The sequence below is a fragment of the Pseudophryne corroboree genome, chromosome 1 (genome assembly GCF_028390025.1).
Source record: "Pseudophryne corroboree isolate aPseCor3 chromosome 1, aPseCor3.hap2, whole genome shotgun sequence".
NCBI classification, from domain to species: Eukaryota; Metazoa; Chordata; class Amphibia; order Anura; family Myobatrachidae; genus Pseudophryne; species Pseudophryne corroboree.
Window position 1 is genome coordinate 372,848,205 of NC_086444.1, and position 19,612 is coordinate 372,867,816.

The 19,612-nt window shown below is 46.3% G+C and overlaps 1 protein-coding gene across 3 annotated transcripts in view; it reads right to left on the bottom strand.

Moving 5' to 3' along the window:
• The window catches only part of SFI1 (SFI1 centrin binding protein), a 353,554-nt gene that overhangs the window by 190,272 nt on the left and 143,670 nt on the right, over positions 1-19,612 (bottom strand). For all 3 annotated transcript variants that reach the window (XM_063913069.1, XM_063913070.1, XM_063913068.1), the window contains exon 5: positions 1,112-1,206. In XM_063913069.1, the coding sequence (XP_063769139.1) occupies positions 1,112-1,206 (95 nt within the window). The remainder of the gene's footprint in view (positions 1-1,111; positions 1,207-19,612) is intronic.

Sequence of the window (19,612 nt, forward strand, 5' to 3'; positions counted from 1 at the left end):
CTTGCTTCAGCATCTGTGAGGGGGCCGGCGGCGTGGCTCCGGTGACCATCCAGGCTGTACCTGTGATCGTCCCTCTGGAGCTTCATGTCCAGTAGCCAAGAAGCCAATCCATCCTGCACGCAGGTGAGTTCACTTCTTCTCCCCTCTGTCCCTCGTTGCAGTGATCCTGTTGCCAGCAGGAATCACTGTAAAATAAAAAAACCTAAGCTAAACTCTCTAAGCAGCTCTTTATGAGAGCCACCTAGAATTGCACCCTTCTCGGCCGGGCACAAAAATCTAACTGGAGTCTGGAGGAGGGTCATGGGGGGAGGAGCCAGTACACACCACCTGACCTGTAAAAGCTTTACTTTTGTGCCCTGTCTCCTGCGGAGCCGCTATTCCCCATGGTCCTTTCAGGAACCCCAGCATCCACTTAGGACGATAGAGAAAATGTACTAATCCACACCTACTAAGAGATGCAAGCATTGCACTGCAACATGGCTGCATAAATAACGCAGTTTATGGAGCCTCTCCTTCTAGATGTGCCCGAAGAATTAACTAACAAAACAAAGACAACTGGTTGTGTCTCAAATACAATTCATATGCCACCACGTGTGTCATGATGGGCTTAAGTAAAATAGGGTTAAATGCTTAAGTAGCTAAAAGTAACAGCTGCTTGGACATGAGCTTGCCCATACCACAGAACACTATGCTGCACACATAAAACAAGGAGAACAATGAGGAAGACTAGGTTGTACCGAAGAGAGGTGACATGACTACAGTAGAGAAGCCTGGCCAATCCTGTTCTCTCTCCATGCAGCCATATACTTCTGCTTAGGCTCCAAGGAAAAGAAAGGCAGTTACTAGAAATAATCTCACATTTGGAGAAGACTGTGGCGAGAGAGAGAGAGAGAGAGTGTATCTGACAAATGTAATAATACATGGATACAGTAGTCTAAGTTGACCTTTGATGTAAAAAATGTAAATGAGGCCTACAAGTACATGGAGTAAAAGCCACATCAGCCTAGTCTGTGCTGCCAGATGGAGAAAGGAAACTTATTTTTATTTTCTCCAGTGAACTGATATCACTATGGAGAGAGCAGAAAGCAAGTTTTTGCAACAAAATCCTCACCATGACATTCTGCAGCCTGATGCTTTTGTCTGGTCTTGTGCTGGGTATGCACAAATCTTCTCCACGAGTTGAAACACATCTTGTACACAGTATACCTGAAGGGTTGATAGTAGTTAACAGTACATTATTTGGCTTTCTATGAAGAAGTTACACTCAATACAAAAAATAACAAAGAATAAACAAAATACAGAGTTGATGTCTGCTTTTATTATTCTATCTAAGGTGTATGAACTCAAAACAGGTGTGGGGAAACTGTATATTTACATTTATGTTAAATCCTTTTCTCAGGATCCTCTGTGGGACAATGGTACCTTTTGAATAAAAGGGCTCATCCTGGAGTTTGGGCATTCTGAACTCCTCATTGTCTATATCACCACAGCCTGCTGGGACTTCAGCATATTTTGTTTAGTATCTCAGTAATATCTGTACTAACGAATATCCTTTGACATTTACATTACTTACCTCTCCAATAAGATCCAGTGATGTCCTCCTGCTCAGCTCTGTTGCTGGCAGGCTATCACTGCCAGCAACGGGTTGCTGTGTCATGCGCATGCACAACAGCCAGTCTGCGCATGTACATTACACTTTCACCTGATGGGGACCCGGCAATGCCGAGCGGCTTGTCCCCAACACGAGTCCCGGTTGTTGCCTGGCACCGGGACATCGCGGCTTTCGGCCGCTAGGACCGCCAGTACCCACCTGTCTGTAGACAACCGGGGCGCCCCTCAGCTACTGCGTCTATGGTTGCCTAGCAACACAGATGCTCGTCAGTGTGGCTGTCTACGGAGATGTAACCGCCCTGCCTGTACCTACCTCCAGCCTAGTGTGTTTAACACTCTGTCTGCCACTCCAGCATTCCCACTCTCTGCCTGTAGACTGTAATCAACTGCACAGTGTAAGCGTAACATCTGCACCGTGTCTACCAGCCATCTGCATAGTGTCAGCCTTCTTCTGTTCAGAAGAAGAACCTGCCCCAGCCCTGGTCTGAACCCTCTGTGCTCCCGTGTGTCTTTTCGCCTGTTCAATATCCTGTGGTCTCTGGACTATTGTGTGAGCCTCTACTGCTAGAGGTTTAAGTCCAGGAAGCAACCTAAGTACCAACGTGCATGCTGTGCACAAAAGGAACAACGCGGGGCTGTTATAGGCAGAAGACCCTCTCACCGGCTCTAAGGGTCTCACACAATAGTGCTAGAGTTTCCTAACAGTAAGCAGTGCATGGGCAATCAGTGGTAAGCTACGTTTACTGCTGTTTGTTAAATACTGAAAGTAGAACATTACCCCTTTTAGCGACTGCTAAAAGGGGTTAGGTCTTGTTGCTAAATGGGGCCCTCGCAGCCCCTGGAGGTGGTAAGCTGAAATGTGCGTAAAGTCGTATGTGTGGGTACCCAAACAGCACTTTTTTGGGGATCGCAGTGAGATTTCTGCTAATTGGAAAGCAGCAAAAATTCATGAAGCAGCAAGTTCTCAGAAATCCATGAAATCAGCACATATTATATAAACCCCCCTCTTTTTCCAAGACATATCATCTTCTTCTAAAAAGAACTAGGAGACTGTTTTGGCCAGAAAAAACGAGATTTATGGTAAGAACTTACCTTTGTTAAATCTTTTTCTGCGAGGTACACTGGGCTCCACAAGGAATGGACAATGGGGTGTAGAGTAGAAACCACCTTAGGCAAATATCCGGGACAAATCCTAAGAACCGCCCGGTCACGGTGAAAAATCAGATATGGGGAACTACAAGACAAGGCACCCAGTTCCGACACTCTTCTAGCAGAGGCAATAGCCAGCAAGAACACCGCCTTAAGGGAAAGCCACTTAAGGTCAGCTGAACCCAGGGGTTCAAACGGAGGCTCCTGCAACGCTTCCAAAACCACCGACAAGTCCCAAGGAGCCACAGGCGGGACATAGGGAGGTTGGATACGCAACACACCCTGAGTGAAAGTATGAACATCAGGTAAAGTCGCAATTTTTCTCTGAAACCACACCGACAAAGCCGAAATATGAACTTTGAGGGAGACCAGACGCATGCCTAAATCTAGGCCCTGCTGCAGAAAAGCCAAAAGTTTGGCTGTACTAAACTTGGAAGCGTCATAATTATTAGATGAGCACCAAACAAAGTAGGAATGCCATACCCTATAGTAAATCCGAGCAGAAGCCGGTTTCCGGGCCCGAACCATAGTTTTAATGACCTCTTCAGAAAAACCCTTAACCCTTAAGATGGAAGCTTCAAGAGCCACGCCGTCAAAGACAGCCGGGCTAGGTCCTGGTAGACACAGGGGCCCTGAACAAGGAGGTCTGGGCGTTGTGGAAGCAGAAGTGGACGCTCTGACGATAGGCCTTGCAGGTCTGAGAACCAGGGCTGTATGGGCCACGCCGGAGCTATGAGAAGCAAATTTCCTTTTTCTTGCTTGAACTTCCGAATTACCCTGGGCAGGAGTGACACCGGAGGGAACACGTACGGCAGCAGAAAACCTCCACGGCACCGCCAGCGCATCCACGAATGCTGCTTGAGGATCCCTTGTCCTTGCTCCGAAGACCGGAACCTTGTGATTGTGTCGAGACGCCATCAGATCTACATCTGGAAGACCCCACTTTTCCACTAGGAGTTGAAACACTTCTGGATGGAGGCTCCACTCACCGGCATGCACGTCCTGACGACTGAGAAAGTCCGCTTCCCAATTCAGGACTCCCGGAATGAATATTGCCGATATGGCCGGTAGATGGTGTTCCGCCCAATGTAGAATCCGTGAGACTTCCTTCATTGCCAAACGGCTTCGAGTGCCGCCTTGATGATTTATGTAAGCCACTGTGGTGGCATTGTCCGACTGTATTTGAACAGGACGGTTCTGAATTAAATGCTGGGCCAGGTTCAACGCATTGAAGACCGCCCGCAATTCCAGAATATTTATCGAGAGGAGAGATTCCTCCTTGGTCCACCGACCCTGAAGGTAGCCGCTCCAGCACGGGATCCGGATTGAAAGTCGACAGTAACTAGGTCGACAGGGTGTCTAGGTCGACAGGGTCTTTAGGTCGACATGTTCTAGGTCGACAGGACAAAAGGTCGACATGAGTTTTTCACAATTTTTTTCTTTTTTTTTTTTAACCTTTTCATACTTAACGATCCACGTGGACTACGATTGGAACGAAAATCTGTGCCTAGCGGAGCGAAGGCACCATGCCCGAAGCATGGCGAGCGAAGCGAGCCATGCGAGGGGACGCGGTGCACTAAATGGGGTTCCCGGTCACTCTACGAAGAAAACGACACCAAAAGAACATTAAAAACTCATGTCGACCTTTTGACCTGTCGACCTAGAACATGTCGACCTAAAGACCCTGTCGATCTAGACACCCTGTCGACCTAGTTACTGTCGACCAATAGTGGTCGACCTAGGCATTGTCGACCTAGTTACTGTCGACTTTCAATACCACACCCCTCCAGCACCGCGCCCCAACCTCTTAGACTGGCATCTGTCGTCAACAGGACCCAGTCGGATATCCAGAAGGGACGGCCCCTGCACAACTGTTGGTCTTGGAGCAACCAAAGTAGCGACAGACGGACCTCCGGAGTCAAGGAGATCATGTGAGACCTGATCCGGTGAGGCAGGCCGTCCCACTTGGCTAGAATCAGCCTCTGGAGGGGGCGAGAATGGAATTGAGCATACTCCACCATGTCGAATGCTGACACCATGAGGCCCAGCACCTGCATCGCCGAATGTATCGACACTTGCGGACGAGAAAGGAAGCAACGAATCCTGTCCTGAAGCTTCAGGACTTTCTCCCGAGACAAGAACAACCGCTGGTTGTGAGTGTCCAATAGCGCTCCCAGGTGCACCATGCTCTGAGCAGGGACCAGGGAGGATTTCTTCCAGTTGATGAGCCACCCGTGGGCTTGTAGAAACCGGACCGTCATATCCAGATGACACAGGAGAAGTTCTGGGGAATTTGCCAGGATTAACAAGTCGTCCAGGTACGGCAGTATCCTGACCCCTTGATGGCGGAGTACCACCGTCATTACTTTGGTGAAAACACGCGGAACCGTTGTTAAACCAAAAGGTAACGCCCAAAACTGGTAATGAAGGTTGCCAATAGCGAACCTCAGGTATTGCTGATGTGACGCTGCTATAGGAATATGCAGGTAAGCATTCTGTATATCCAGCGAGACCATGTAGTCCCCAGGTTCCAAGGCCAGAACTATAGAGCGAAGGGTTTCCATACGGAACTTGGAAACCTTCACAAACTTGTTCAATGCCTTGAGGTTGAGAATGGGCCGGGAGGACCCATTCGGTTTCGGGACTAGAAACAGCAGAGAATAGTACCCCCGGCCCCTCTGAGCAAGAGGCACCTGTACTACAACTCCTGTATCCAGGAGGGTCTGTACCACCGAATGCAGAGTGTATGCCTTTGTCTGGTCCAACGGGACGTCTGTCTGGCAAAATCTATGAGGGGGTCGGTTTTTGAAGGCTATGGCGTAACCTCGAGTGACGACTTCCCGTACCCAGGCATCTGAAGTGGTCTTCAACCATTCCTGGGTATACCCTAGAAGCCGGCCCCCCACCCTGGGATCCCCCAGGGGGAGGCCCGCCCCGTCATGCGGCAGGCTTATCGGTCTTGGAAGCTGGCTGACGGTCAGCCCAGGCTCTATTGGGCTTCGGCTTACCAGGTTTGGAAGTGCGGGCCTGCTTGTGGTACGGCTGACCTTTTGCTTTACCTGAAGGGCGAAAGGACGTACCTTTAGCCTTCGACACAGAAGGAGCGGTATGTGGTAGACAGGCAGTTTTGGCAGTAGCCAAGTCAGCCACTATCTTATTTAAGTCCTCCCCAAACAGAATATCTCCCTTGAAAGGTAGTACCTCCAGGGTTTTCCTAGAGTCCAGATCCACAGACCAGGATCTCAGCCACAATATCCGGCAAGGAGCCCCCAGAACCAGAGCCCACAGCTGCTATATTTTCCTCATATGGGTCTGTGGCTTCAGCAACACCGGCAGTGTGTTCAGCCCCAGAACCGTTACCCTCATGAGCAGACATGATATAACTTACAGTATGATGTAACACAGTACAATTATCAGCAGCGCTATATCTCTAAACCAAAACCCCTGCACAGTGTAGTCAGCACTAGCAGAGATAGAGGAGAGATATGGTGACCAAATCACAGAGAAAAATACGTAATACAGTATATCTTTGTGAAAATCCTATATTAGATAAAACCTGACGCACCAAGCCCCCTCAGGTTATAGAATATAGGGATAGCAGGTTGAGTGAAAGACACGAAATGGACACCACTCAGCTATCAAATGCACACACAGATAGTCACAGTTTGTACAATGCAGAGGTTATTACGGACAATAAAACTGCACTGGACTAGCTTACACAGCTATATAACAAATGATATAACAGTACACAGTAAGAACTGGATGTATATCACAGGGTAATTGTACTAGAAAACCCTGACTAAATGCACTCTTTCTTACTAACACTGACTAAAAAAGGCAGGTAGAATACTTAAGTGTCATGTAAAGTCACAGCACTGACAACCAGGCGGCTTTACATAGGAGGATTTGCCCAAGCAGTCCCAGGAACAGTGAGCTGAGGGATAATGGCGCCGCAGACACTGACGGAGTGAGGAAAAGACAGATATGCAGCTCCAGGGCGGGAACACTTGCTAGAAATGGCGCCCTGGGGCTGGGGGAGGGGCTTCAGGTCTAAGCCTTATCCCCTCTGCTGGCAAAACCACCGGGTACTGCGGGCGATATAAGAATTGGTTTAGAGAGAAAACCTGACCTGCGCCCATGCCCTGGTGATCTAGTGGGATCGCCTGTATCCACAGCGTCCGCCGCCAGCGCGCGCGGCCCGCCTCCCACTGACCGCACCGGATCGCGATAAAGACCGGGTCACGCAAGCGGGACTCATTTACCGTCTCCCGAAGCGCGGCCACGCGATCCTGGAGAGCCCAAGCCGTGTGTGTCTAACGTGAAGAAAACCGGAGCCTCCGCTGTAGGTACCCGGCAACCAGGGCTCGGGAGTGTACAGCGCCGCTGGGGAGAGCTGGAGCTGCAGCAGTGAATGTCACAAGACATTTACCACCGCTGCTGCCCTTGAAGTCTTCACTTTTTACCTCATAAAAAGCTTTTCTTAGGGCTGCCTGGAGCAGTCCCTCTGTTCAGTGCCTGCTTACTGCAGCACCAACTTACAAAACTGAGCTCCTGTGCAGGGAGGCGGGGTTATAGAGGAAGCGGCGCTATGCATTCTGGGAACAGTCAAAGCTTTGAGCCTGTTGGTGCCTCGGATCAAGATCCTACTCTACACCCCATTGTCCAATCCTTGTGGAGCCCAGTGTACTCCGCAGCAGAAATAGGACTTTCATTTTTACATTAAATCTTTCTCCATTAAAGGATATTAGATCAGTGGGATGTAGAGACTTAAGGGGATATCCAATTACCAGCGGTAATGATATCGCCCAGGGCTATCCTATTATCGGGGGTTACCTGTTGCTGCAACAGGTGCCAGAGGCTCCGGACAGCTCTCGGTGCAGCACTGTACCTCCTGCTCAGGGCCTGTTCTAGCCTTTGTGGCGGCCCGGGCGAAAATAGGGGTGTGGCTTCATACAGGGGCGTGGTCAGTTATGCTCCCTGTAGAGTTGTGCCCCCAGTTGAGTAGCGCCGCTTACAAAAAAAATAATAATTAAAAAAAAAATTCCCGACAGATGCTGACCTCCGCCGGTGCCGCTCCTCGGATCTATGGGAGAGACGTCATGACATCTCTCCCATAGCACAGCATAGACACTAGAGGTTAATTATGACCCTTAGCGTCTATGTGCCAGTCTCACAATGCTGTGCGGTGCGCACTGACCAACAGTAGCGGATCTTGCCATGGCGGCGGCGCCCTCCCCTCCGGAAGGTGGCGCCCCAGGCAAAAATCCTGTGTGTCAGTAGCAAGATCCACTACTGTTCCTGCTCCCCCTAGTCACATGACTGCGTCCCCGTCATGTGACCTCTGCCAGGGGTGTGGGAAGAGGGGGGGGGGGAAATGTGGGCCACGGCACTGCCCTGGCTCCCCCACCGGTGGTCATAGTGCCGGCTTCCGGCGCCCTCCCAGCCTGCTGCTGCAGCGGGCATAGGGCACTGCAGGTTGCCAAGGTTACCGGGGATCCTGTTTCCCCTCCCTGAGCCCGGCGAAACCAAATCCCCGGAAAAAGCCCTGTACCGAAAACACACAGTTTTTTTATATATATATATATATATATATATTTATTTTTTATTATTATTTTTTTACCGGCGGACAAAATGGATAGCCTGTAAAAAGAATATTGGTGAAATGGGAAAAAAGTGTGAAAAACTGTTGTTTCACCTCTAATTGGATATCCCCCTCAGTACTGAAGCACTATAAGTTTAGCTCTAAAAGTCTAACCCCATCCACCGCTATACACTCAGCCTGCTGAAATCATGATAGTTTGTTTTTTAAACACCAAATGGATGGAAGAAGGAAATGAACAAGAGATGATTTAATAAAGCGGCAAATAAGCAAATAATAGGATTTTAATACCTACCGGTAAATCCTTTTCTCTTAGTCCGTAGAGGATGCTGGGGATGCTTCAAGAACCATGGGTTATAGACGGGATCCGCAGGAGATATGGGCACACTATAAGACTTTGAATGGGTGTGAACTGGCTCCTCCCTCTATGCCCCTCCTCCAGACTCCAGTTATAGGAACTGTGCCCAGGGAGACGGACATTTCGAGGAAAGGATTTATTTAATTATTTTAAACTAAGGTGAGATACAGACCAGCTCACACCTCAAACACGCCGTACAACATGGCATTCAACAACAACGCATGCAACGGCATGACCAGCAACAGTCACAGACTGACTGAACTCAACGCAACATGAGCGTAACTATACCAAACTGCAGATACAGCCCGCACTGGGACGGGCGCCCAGCATCCTCTACGGACTAAGAGAAAAGGATTTACCGGTAGGTATTAAAATCCTATTTTCTCATACGTCCTAGAGGATGCTGGGGATGCTTCAAGAACTATGGGGTTTATACCAAAGCTCAAGAACGGGCGTGAGAGTGCGGATGACTGCAGCACCGATTGACCAAACAAGAGGTCCTCCTCAGCCAGGGTATCAAACTTGTAAAACTTTGCAAAGGTGTTTGAACCCGACCAAGTAGCAGCTCGGCAAAGTTGTAACGCCGAGACTGCCCGGGCAGCCGCCCAGGATGAGCCCACCTTTCTGGTAGAATGGGCTTTCACCGATTTCGGTAACGGCAATCCTGCCGTAGAATGAGCCTGCTGAATCGTATTACAAATCCAGCGCGCAATAGTCTGCTTAGAAGCAGGAGCCCCATTCTTATTGGAGCCCACAGGACAAACAGAGCCTCTGTTTTCCTAATATGCGCCATTCTGGCGACATAGATCTTCAAAGCTCTGACCACATCGAGAGACTTTGACTCCGCGAAGGCATCAGTAGCCACTGGCACCACAATTGGCTGGTTAACATGAAATGATGAAACCACTTTTGGCAGAAATTGCTGACGAGATCTCAACTCCGCTCTATCAGAATGGAAAATCATATAGGGACTTTTGTGAGACAAAGCCGCCAACTCAGACACTCGCCTTGCAGACGCCAAGGCCAACAACATGACCACTTTCCAAGTAAGGAATTTTAACTCAACCTTGCGCAAAGGTTCAAACCAATGTGATTGCAAGAATTGCAAAACCACATTAAGGTCCCATGGTGCCACTGGGGGCACAAAGGGAGGTTGGATGTGCAGCACACCTTTCACGAAGGTCTGAACTTCTGGAAGGGAGGCCAATTCTTTTGGAAAAAAGATCGACAAGGCCGAAATCTGTACTTTAATAGAGCCTAATTTTAGGCCCGCATCCACACCTGCTTGTAGGAAATGGAGCAAATGCCCCAGGTGAAATTCCTCCGTAGGAGCCTTCTTGGATTCACACCGAGACACATATTTTCTCCAAATACGGTGGTAATGCTTTGCCGTTACTTCTTTTCTAGCCTAAAGAAGTGTAGGAATGAATTCACTGGGAATACCCTTTCGTGCTAGGATTTGGCGTTCAACCGCCACGCCGTCAAACGCAGCCGTGGTAAGTCCTGATACACGCACGGCCCCTGTTGTAACAGAGGAAGAGGCCAGGGATCTTCTATGAGCAACTCCTGAAGATCTGGATACCAAGCCCTCCTTGGCCAGCCTGGGACAACGAGGATCGCTCGAACCCTTGTTCTTCTTATGATCTTGAGAACTTTTGGTATTAGTGGAAGTGGAGGGAAGACATACAACGACCGAAACACCCACTGGGTCACTAGTGCATCCACTGCTATTGCTTGAGGGTCTCTCGACCTGGAACAATATCTCTGAAGCTTCTTGTTGAAACGAGATGCCATCATGTCTACTTGAGGAACTCCCCAAAGACCTGTCACCTCTGCGAAGACTTCTTGGTGGAGGCCCCATTCTCCTGGATGGAGATCGTTTCTGCTGAGGAAGTCCACTTCCCAGTTGTCCACTCCCGGAATGAAAATTGCTGAGAGAGCTCTTGCATGTCTTTCTGCCCAGAGGAGGATCTTTGTCACCTCTGCCATCGCGGCTCTGCTTTTCGTTCCGCCCTGACGGTTTATGTACGCCAATCCGGAACAATGAGGATCGCCTGAACCCTTGTTCTTCTTATAATTTTAATCACCTTTGGAATGAGTGGAAGTGGAGGAAACACATAGACCGACTGGAACACGCACGGTATCACTAGGGCGTCCACCGCTATAGCTTGAGGGTCCCTTGACCGGGAACAATATCTCTGAAGTTTCTTGTTGAGGCGGGACGCCATCATGTCCACTTGAGGAACTCCCCAACGACTTGTCACTTCTGCAAAGACCTCTTGATGAAGACGCCACTCTCCTGGATGGAGATCGTGTCTGCTGAGGAAGTCTGCTTCCCAGTTGTCCACTCCTGGAATGAAGACCGCTGACAGAGCGCTGGCATGTATTTCCGCCCAGCAAAGAATCTTCGTGGCCTCGGCCATCGCCGCTCTGCTCTTTGTTCCGCCTTGGCGGTTTATGTACGCCACTGCTGTCACGTTGTCTGACTGAATCAAGACCGGCAGACCCCGAAGAAGATGTTCTGCTTTCAGTATGCCGTTGTAGATGGCTCTTAATTCAAGAATGTTTATGTGTAGACAAGCTTCCTGGCTTGACCACTTTCCCTGAAAATTTCTTCCCTGTGATTGCTCCCCAGCCTCGGAGGCTTGCATCTGTGGTCACCAGGATCCAATCCTGAATCCCGAACCTGTGTCCCTCCAGAAGGTGAGAACTGTGCAGCCACCACAGAAGGGAAATTCTGGTCCTGGGAGATAGAATTATTTTCCGGTGCATGTCCAGGTGAGACCCGGACCACTGGTCCAGCAGGTTCCACTGAAGCACCCTGGCATGGAACCTGCCATACGGAATGGCCTCGTAGGCCGCCACCATCTTCCCCAGCAACCGAGTGCAGTGAAGAACTGACACCTTTGCTGGTTTCAGAATCTGTTTTACCATGTTCTGTATTTCCAGAGCTTTTTCCACTGGAAGGAAAACTCTCTGCAATTCTGTATCCAGAATCATACCCAGGAACGACAGCCGTGTCTTCGGATCCAACTGTGATTTTGGCAAATTTAGGAGCCAACCGTGTTGTTGCAGAATCGTCAGTGAAAGGGCAACATTCTTCAACAATTGCTCCTTGGACCTCGCCTTTATCAGGAGATCGTCCAAGTACGGGATAATTGTGATTCCCTGCTTGCGCAGGAGGACCATCATTTCCGCCATTACTTTGGTGAAAATCCTCGGAGCCGTGGACAGACCAAACGGCAACGTCTGAAATTGGTAATGACAATCCTGCACAGCAAATATCAGGTAAGCCTGATGTGGAGGATATATGGGGACATGTAAGTAGGCATCTTTTATGACGACCGACACCATAAAATCCCCCTCCTCCAGACTGGAGATAACTGCTCGTAGAGACTCCATCTTGAACTTGAATTTTTTTAGAAAGAAATTGAGGGATTTTAGGTTCAGAATCGGTCTGAATGAGCAATCCAGCTTCGGGACCACGAACAGGCTCGAATAAAAACCTTCCCCCTGTTGAGACGGGGGTACCGTGACAATCACTTGATTTTGACACAACTTTAGTATCGCAGCGCTTACTATCTCCCGTTTCGGAAGAGAAGCTGGCAAGGCCGATTTGAAAAATCGGTGAGGGGGCACGTCTTGAAACTCTAAATTGTACCCCTGGGTTACTATGTCTACTATCCAAGGATCCAGGTCCGAGTGCACCCAGACCTGACTAATGAGTTTGAGACGTGCCCCCACTGGAGCGGACTCCCGCAGAGGAGCCCCAGCATCATGCGATGGATTTGGTAGAAGCCGGAGAGGACTTCTGCTCCTGGGAACTTGCCAAAGCCTGTGACCTTTTTCCCCGTCCTCTCCCCCTCGCAGCAAGGAAGGAGGACCCACGTCCTTTTTTTAATTTATTGGGCCGAAAGGACTGCATATGATAGTAAGGCGATTTCTTCTGCTGTGCAGGGACATAAGGTAAAAATTAAGACTTACCCGCGGTAGCCGTAGACACCAGGTTAGTGAGGCGGTCGCCAAACAAGACCCTACCGTTAAACGGAAGAGACGCCATCGCCTTCTTAGAGTCAGCATCAGCATTCCATTGATGTATCCACAACGCTCTCCTTGCGGAGACTGCCATGGCATTGGCCCTTGAACCCAAAAGGCCAATATCCCTTACAGCTTCTTTTAAATATGCTGCAGCGTCCCTGATGTGACCCAGAGTCAAAAGCACACTATCCCTGTCCACAATATCTATCTCAGATTACAAGTTATCTGCCCACCTTTCAAGAGCGCTACCCACCCATGCCGTAGCAACGGCAGGCCTGAGTAGCGACCCTGTAGTGACATAAATAAGATTTTACTTACCGGTTAATCTATTTCTCGTAGTCCGTAGAGGATGCTGGGACTCCGTAAGGACCATGGGGAATAGACGGGCTCCGCAGGAGATAGTGCACATTAAGAAAGCTTTGGACTCTGGGTGTGCACTGGCTCCTCCCTCTATGCCCCTCCTCCAGACCTCAGTTAGGGAAACTGTGCCCAGAGGAGATGGACAGTACGAGGAAGGATTTTTGTAAATCTAAGGGCGAGATCCATACCAGCCACACCAATCACACCGTATAACTTGTGATACACTACCCAGTCAACAGTATGAACAACAACATAGTCTCGGTTAAACCGATAAACTATAACATAACCCTTATGTAAGCAACAACTATAAACAAGTCTTGCAGAAGAAGTCCGCACTTGGGACGGGCGTCCAGCATCCTCTACGGACTACGAGAAATAGATTTACCGGTAAGTAAAATCTTATTTTCTCTAACGTCCTTGAGGATGCTGGGACTCCGTAAGGACCATGGGGATTATACCAAAGCTCCCAAACGGGCGGGAGAGTGCGGATGACTCTGCAGCACCGATTGAGCAAACATGAGGTCCTCCTCAGCCAGGGTATCAAACTTGTAGAACTTTGCAAAGGTGTTTGAACCCGACCAAGTAGCAGCTAGGCACAATTGCAATGCCGAGACCCCTCGGGCAGCCGCCCAAGAAGAGCCCACTTTCCCAGTGGAATGGGCCTTAACCGATTTAGGCAATGGCAAACCTGCCGTAGAATGCGCCTGCTGAATCGTATTACAGATCCAGCGAGCAATAGTCTGCTTTGAAGCAGGAGCGCCAACCTTGTTGGCCGCATACAGAACAAACAGAGCTTCAGTCTTCCTGATTCTAGCCGTTCTGGTCACATAAATCTTCAAAGCCCTGACCACATCCAGGGACTTGGAATCCTCCAAGTCCCGTGTAGCCACAGGCACGACAATAGGTTGGTTCACATGAAAAGATGAGACCACTTTTGGCAGAAAGTGAGGACGAGTCCTCAACTCTGCCCTATTCACGTGAAAAACCAAGTATGGGCTTTTATGTGATAAAGCCGCCAATTCTGAAACACGTCTTGCCGAAGCCAATGCCAACAGCATGACCACTTTCCACGTGAGGTATTTCTTTTTTTTTTCCAAAATGTTTTTATTTTAATTTTCACTTAAAACATTTTCCAATACAATGTCAACAAAGCATTAAGTAAGATAATACTTAAGAGAACAATACAGTAGAAAATAATTGTAGTTCAAATTGTTATATCCAAAATATAGGATTTGTGTATTATCAAAATCTTATACATTCAATCAATAAGAAAAGAGTAAGGGGGAATTTATTCTTCCAAGGAAAGAAAATATAGAGAAGAAGGAGAGAAGAAGAGAAGGAATAGAAGAGCATAAAATGACAAATGGATGTTCGTATGATATAAAGGGAGGAAGGTGGGAAAGGGGTCGCCTGTAGCCCCGTGATCAAGAAGAAGAGGGAGGGGGGGGGGGGGGGAAAGGTACTAGGGAAATGGGCGTTAACTCAGTCGGATCGGAGGTTCGGATATAAATACTGCAGTTTCATACCATAGAGTTGTACGAAAACAATTATGAATCTGAGTTTTTGTTGAAATGTTTAAAGTGTCAATAAAAGAGTCCCAAATCTCAAAAAATTTCGCTATGCGTTGTTCTTTATGTAACGAAGTTTCCATCCAATCCATTTTGAATACATGAAAGAGTTTATCTTTAAACATTTGTAAGGAAGGGGGAGATGGGTGTATCCATTGTTGTAATATACATTTTTTTGCCACAGCTGATAAAATCAACAGTAGCTTGCGACAACCCGGAGATATTCTAGAAGTGGTTGTCAATATTCCAAAAACGGCCCATTCAGGGGACAGTGGTAGAAAATTAACCAAGTCTGAAATAGCGAATTGTTTTATTTGAAACCAGAATTTTTTGATATAAGCACAATCCCATAGACAGTGATAAAGAGTAGCTTCAGGTCGAGTGCATTTTGGACATGTTGAAGTGGAGGACATCCCCACTAACTGACAACGAGAAGGTGATAGGTATCCTCTATAAAAGATTTTAAAAAACATTTCCTGGTACATAATGGTTGGGAGGGTACGATTGGAATATAAAAGCGCCTCCAGAATGGTTGCTTCGCTAAGATCAGGAAAGTGTCTCTGCCATCTGGTGATGCCTGTGTCATAGTGGCCTTCATAATATGGTGTCCGCAATATTTTATAGAATCTTGAAATATCTCCTTTAGTGTTAGATGTAGATCGAAGGGAGGTATCCAACTGGTTCCTCCAGTCCATGGGAGAAAGACAAGAGGTCACCTTTGAGACATAGTGCTGTGCTTGCAAAAAGGCTAAATTGTGAATTTTTAGAAAAGAAAATTTAGATTGAGCCTGAGAAAACGTAATAGTACGTTGTGTGATTGTATCGGTAAGTTGGTGAATTGTGGTAAGCCCCTGCTGAGCCCACAGAGAAAAGGGGCTAGATGCCAAACCATGTTGAAAGTTTACATTGCCAAGCCAAGGAAGAAACAAAGAGTATGAGGCATTGAGTTTCCATTTATTACGAATTGTATGCCAAACTGACCACGCTGACATTAAGAGAGGGTTATCTAGTACTCCTGCTGGTATGTCGGATTTATGGAGGTGTAAAAAACAAACTAAATCTATATTGGTTAGAAAGGACTGTTCTACTAAATAATTGGAATATAAATCAGAGTGCGAGATCCAATCCTTAATATGTCTGCATACAGCAGCATAGTTATAGATTTCCATATTTGGAAAATTAATACCTCCTTCTGATTTAGTTCTTTGTAGCAATCGGAGACTAAGGCGCGGTTTCATTTTTTTCCAAATAAATTGTCTGAAGGCTGCCTCAATTCTTTTGAGATCTGTCTTGGTAAATACGAGTGGTAGAACCTGAATAGGATATAGCAGCTTCGGGAAGGTAATCATCTTTATAAGGTTGGCTCTACCTAGAAAGGATAATTTTAAGTGTTGCCACCCGTCCAATTCTTTAAGAACTGTATCAATATTACTTTTAATATTCATGATATATAAATCATGGATATTTCTAGGGAGGCGAATTCCTAAATAAGGGATGTAAGTATCTGCCCATTTCAGATCACCAACCGATAATGTATTTCTACGAAAGGAGGCGCTTAGGGCCATGATGGTAGATTTGGAGTGATTTATGGTAAAACCTGATATCCTTCCAAAATCTTCTAGTTTACAGAGAAGGGGCATTAAACATTCGTGTGGATTAGAGATAAACAAGAGAAGATCGTCTGCAAAAGCAGCTATCTTGATTTCCGCATTGTCATAGGACATACCTCGGAAAAGGGGCCAGGATTGGAGTACTCTCAACAAAGGATCTAGTGCAAGGTTAAAAAGTAAGGGGGATAGAGGGCATCCCTGTCGAGTTCCCCTAAACATTTGAATAGGGTCACCCAAAAGTCCATTAATTAATAATTTTGTTTTAGGGGAGCTATATAAATATTTGAGTAAATTAATAAAGGAAGAACCAAACCCTCGTTGTTGTAATATGGCATATAAATGTGGCCATAAAACTTTATCAAAAGCTTTTTCGGCATCTAAACTCAACAATATGTTAGTGGAGTGGTCTTGAATTGTTGAGGAATATAAAGCCGCTATTGCCATACGGACATTGCGAACCATATTCCTGCCATGAGTAAATCCAGATTGGTGGGGTGTCAGGAGAGAAGGAAGGATTGTTTGTAGGCGAGAAGCCAGAATTTTAGAGAGAATTTTGTAATCCTGATTCAGGAGAGTAATGGGTCTATATGAGGCTACTAAATCTGGATTTTTATTGGGTTTCAATAATAATATGGTATAGGAATCATTAAATGTAGGGTAGTTGAGTTTTCCCTCCTGAATCTGTTTAAAAACATGAGTCATGGAAGGAATGATATCATCTTTTAGTATCTTATAATAGTTCCCATTAAATCCATCAGGGCCCGGTGACTTGTTGAGATGTAGACTATCAATGGCAACTCTGACATCCTCTTCTGTTATGTCACTAGAAAGGAATTCTTTCTGTTGAGTTGTTAAATATGGTAAATTGGCTTCTTTAAAAAAGGATTCTGACAAAAGGGGGTCAATTGGTGCGTCTTCATAAAGAGAAGTAAAATATGAATGAAATATACTGTTAATGTCAGCAGGTTTAGCGGCCATTGTATTAGAGCTTGGATCTAGGATTTTTATAATGAATTGTTTCTTCCGTTGTCGACCTGCCATGTAGGCCAAAATTTTCCCCGATTTACCCCCCCAGCGGTAATAAGTATTTTTAGAATAATCCACTTTAATTTGAGCTTCCTTTAAAAGGAAAGATTCCAAAATTTGTTTATGATGTAGATAATTAGATTTATTATCTGCTGTTGAAAATCGCAAATAATAACGGTACGCTTCCTTTAGTCTATTTTTCAAAGAGAGTAATGTTTCTCTATGGGCTCGGTTACGTTTGGCTATGTAAGATATCACGTGTCCTCTCATCACCGCCTTTGAGGCCTCCCAGAATAAGACAGGATCGTTCCAATGTTCTAAGTTATCGTCTACATATTCCCTCCACTTGGTCTTCAAATATAATTGAAAATCATCATTTTGGGAGAGGAAAGATGGGAAGCGCCAAAGGCGCGAGGAGTGCCAAGGAGTATGTCTAGTTAAGTCAAAAAGTATGGGGGCATGATCCGATATAATGATAGGGTCTATTATAGTATTACAGACTCGCTGGAATAGAGTATCCGCTACCAGTATATAATCTATTCTGGTAAATACATCATGAACCCTAGAATGAAATGTGAAGTCTTTGCAAGAGGGATTATGCAGTCTCCACTGATCAACCACATCATGGTTGGAACAGAGAAAATCAATCCCATTTGCACGATTGGAAGGGATGGGGGATGCATGGGCGGAGTGATCCAATAAAGGATTATGTAAGCAATTAAAATCGCCACCAATTATTAAATTAGGGTTATCATATTTCATAAGAAGATTTGATATTTTTTTATAAAAGGTTAAATTAGACATGTTGGGAGCGTAAATATTTAGAATCGTAAATCTCTCACCATGAACTGAAAGATGTACCAGCAAGAACCTCCCCTCCTTATCAGCTACTACATTATCAATAGTATATTGAAGATGTCTACTAAATAAAATCGCCACACCACGTTTCTTTTTATCAAAAGAGGCTGAGACACATTCCTGAATCCATGCCGCTTTGAGTGTCGTATGGGGACCACGCAACCAGTGCGTCTCCTGTAATAAAGTGATATCGGGGGTTAATCGTTTGAGATGAGATAGTACCCGTCGTCGTTTACATATGGAATTTAATCCTGCTACATTCCATGACAGAAACCGGATAGAAGTCGATGATAGTTGGGGGGCTAAATTAGAAATGTCAGCATGGGCCGTCATCCAATTCCACACCTACCAAAGGAGAATGTAAACAGTGTATCTTTAATTCGGGTGCCCGTCACATCCCAGCGAGTGCGACCGGCGTTCTGAATGTAGGTTGAGGATAGTATCTGCATGGGGAGAATGGAAAGGGGCCACAGGCGATTCAGGAGAATGGGAGAAAGGGATGAAAAAGAAGATGAGAAAGAAAATAAAGAGCACCAAAAATAACATATGAATAAACTGCAATGCATCATAAACATAGTAAGCATATGGTTACTGCAATAATTCCGACAATTTATTAATAATAGATTAACCCCTATTTCACAAAGAGGGGTAAGAAGCTACCATTTTGCCGGAAGTCCCGGATAAATCGTAAATAGTCGAGATGACAATCCATCAATTCATCCATTTGGGGGTGGATTTTTAGAGGAACCTTGTAATGGAATCTTTAGGTGATCTCTAGCTTGGTCAGGATTATCAAAAGTAAGGGTTCTTCCATCGGTGAAGACCCGCAGTTTAGCTGGGTAGAGGAGGGCAAATTTAACATTCTCAGTGAACAAATGTTTGCATATTGGGGTGAATTCTTTTCTCCTCTGAGCCACGGAGGCCGAAAAGTCTTGAAATATCAGCACTTTAAAGTTTCGTACCTCAAGAGTGCGTTTTTTCCTGTACGCCATAAGTATGTTCTCTTTATCTCTAAAATTAAGAAATTTGGCAATAACAGGACGGGGGCGTGTTTGGGATGAAGGGGGCCCTCTATCAGGACCAATTCGATGTGCCCTTTCAATAATCACTGTTCCCGAAGTACTGGGAACATTAAGGATTTGAATTATATCAACACTGAGTAAATCGAAAAGATCTGAACCTGATATTGATTCTGGGATTCCTATAAATCTGAGATTGCTCCGCCTATCTCTGTTTTCAAGTTCATCAATCTTTGAGGTTAGGAAAGCTATTTGTTGATAGTGGGAATCATCAGAATTTTGCAGAGATACAATAGCATCTTCTGCCGTACTAACACGTTGTTCCACTTCCACTAATCGTTTGGTATGTGATTCTAAATGGGACAGGACCGTATTCAAACTTGTTTGAATTGCGTCTAACTTTTTCTCCAGAGTTG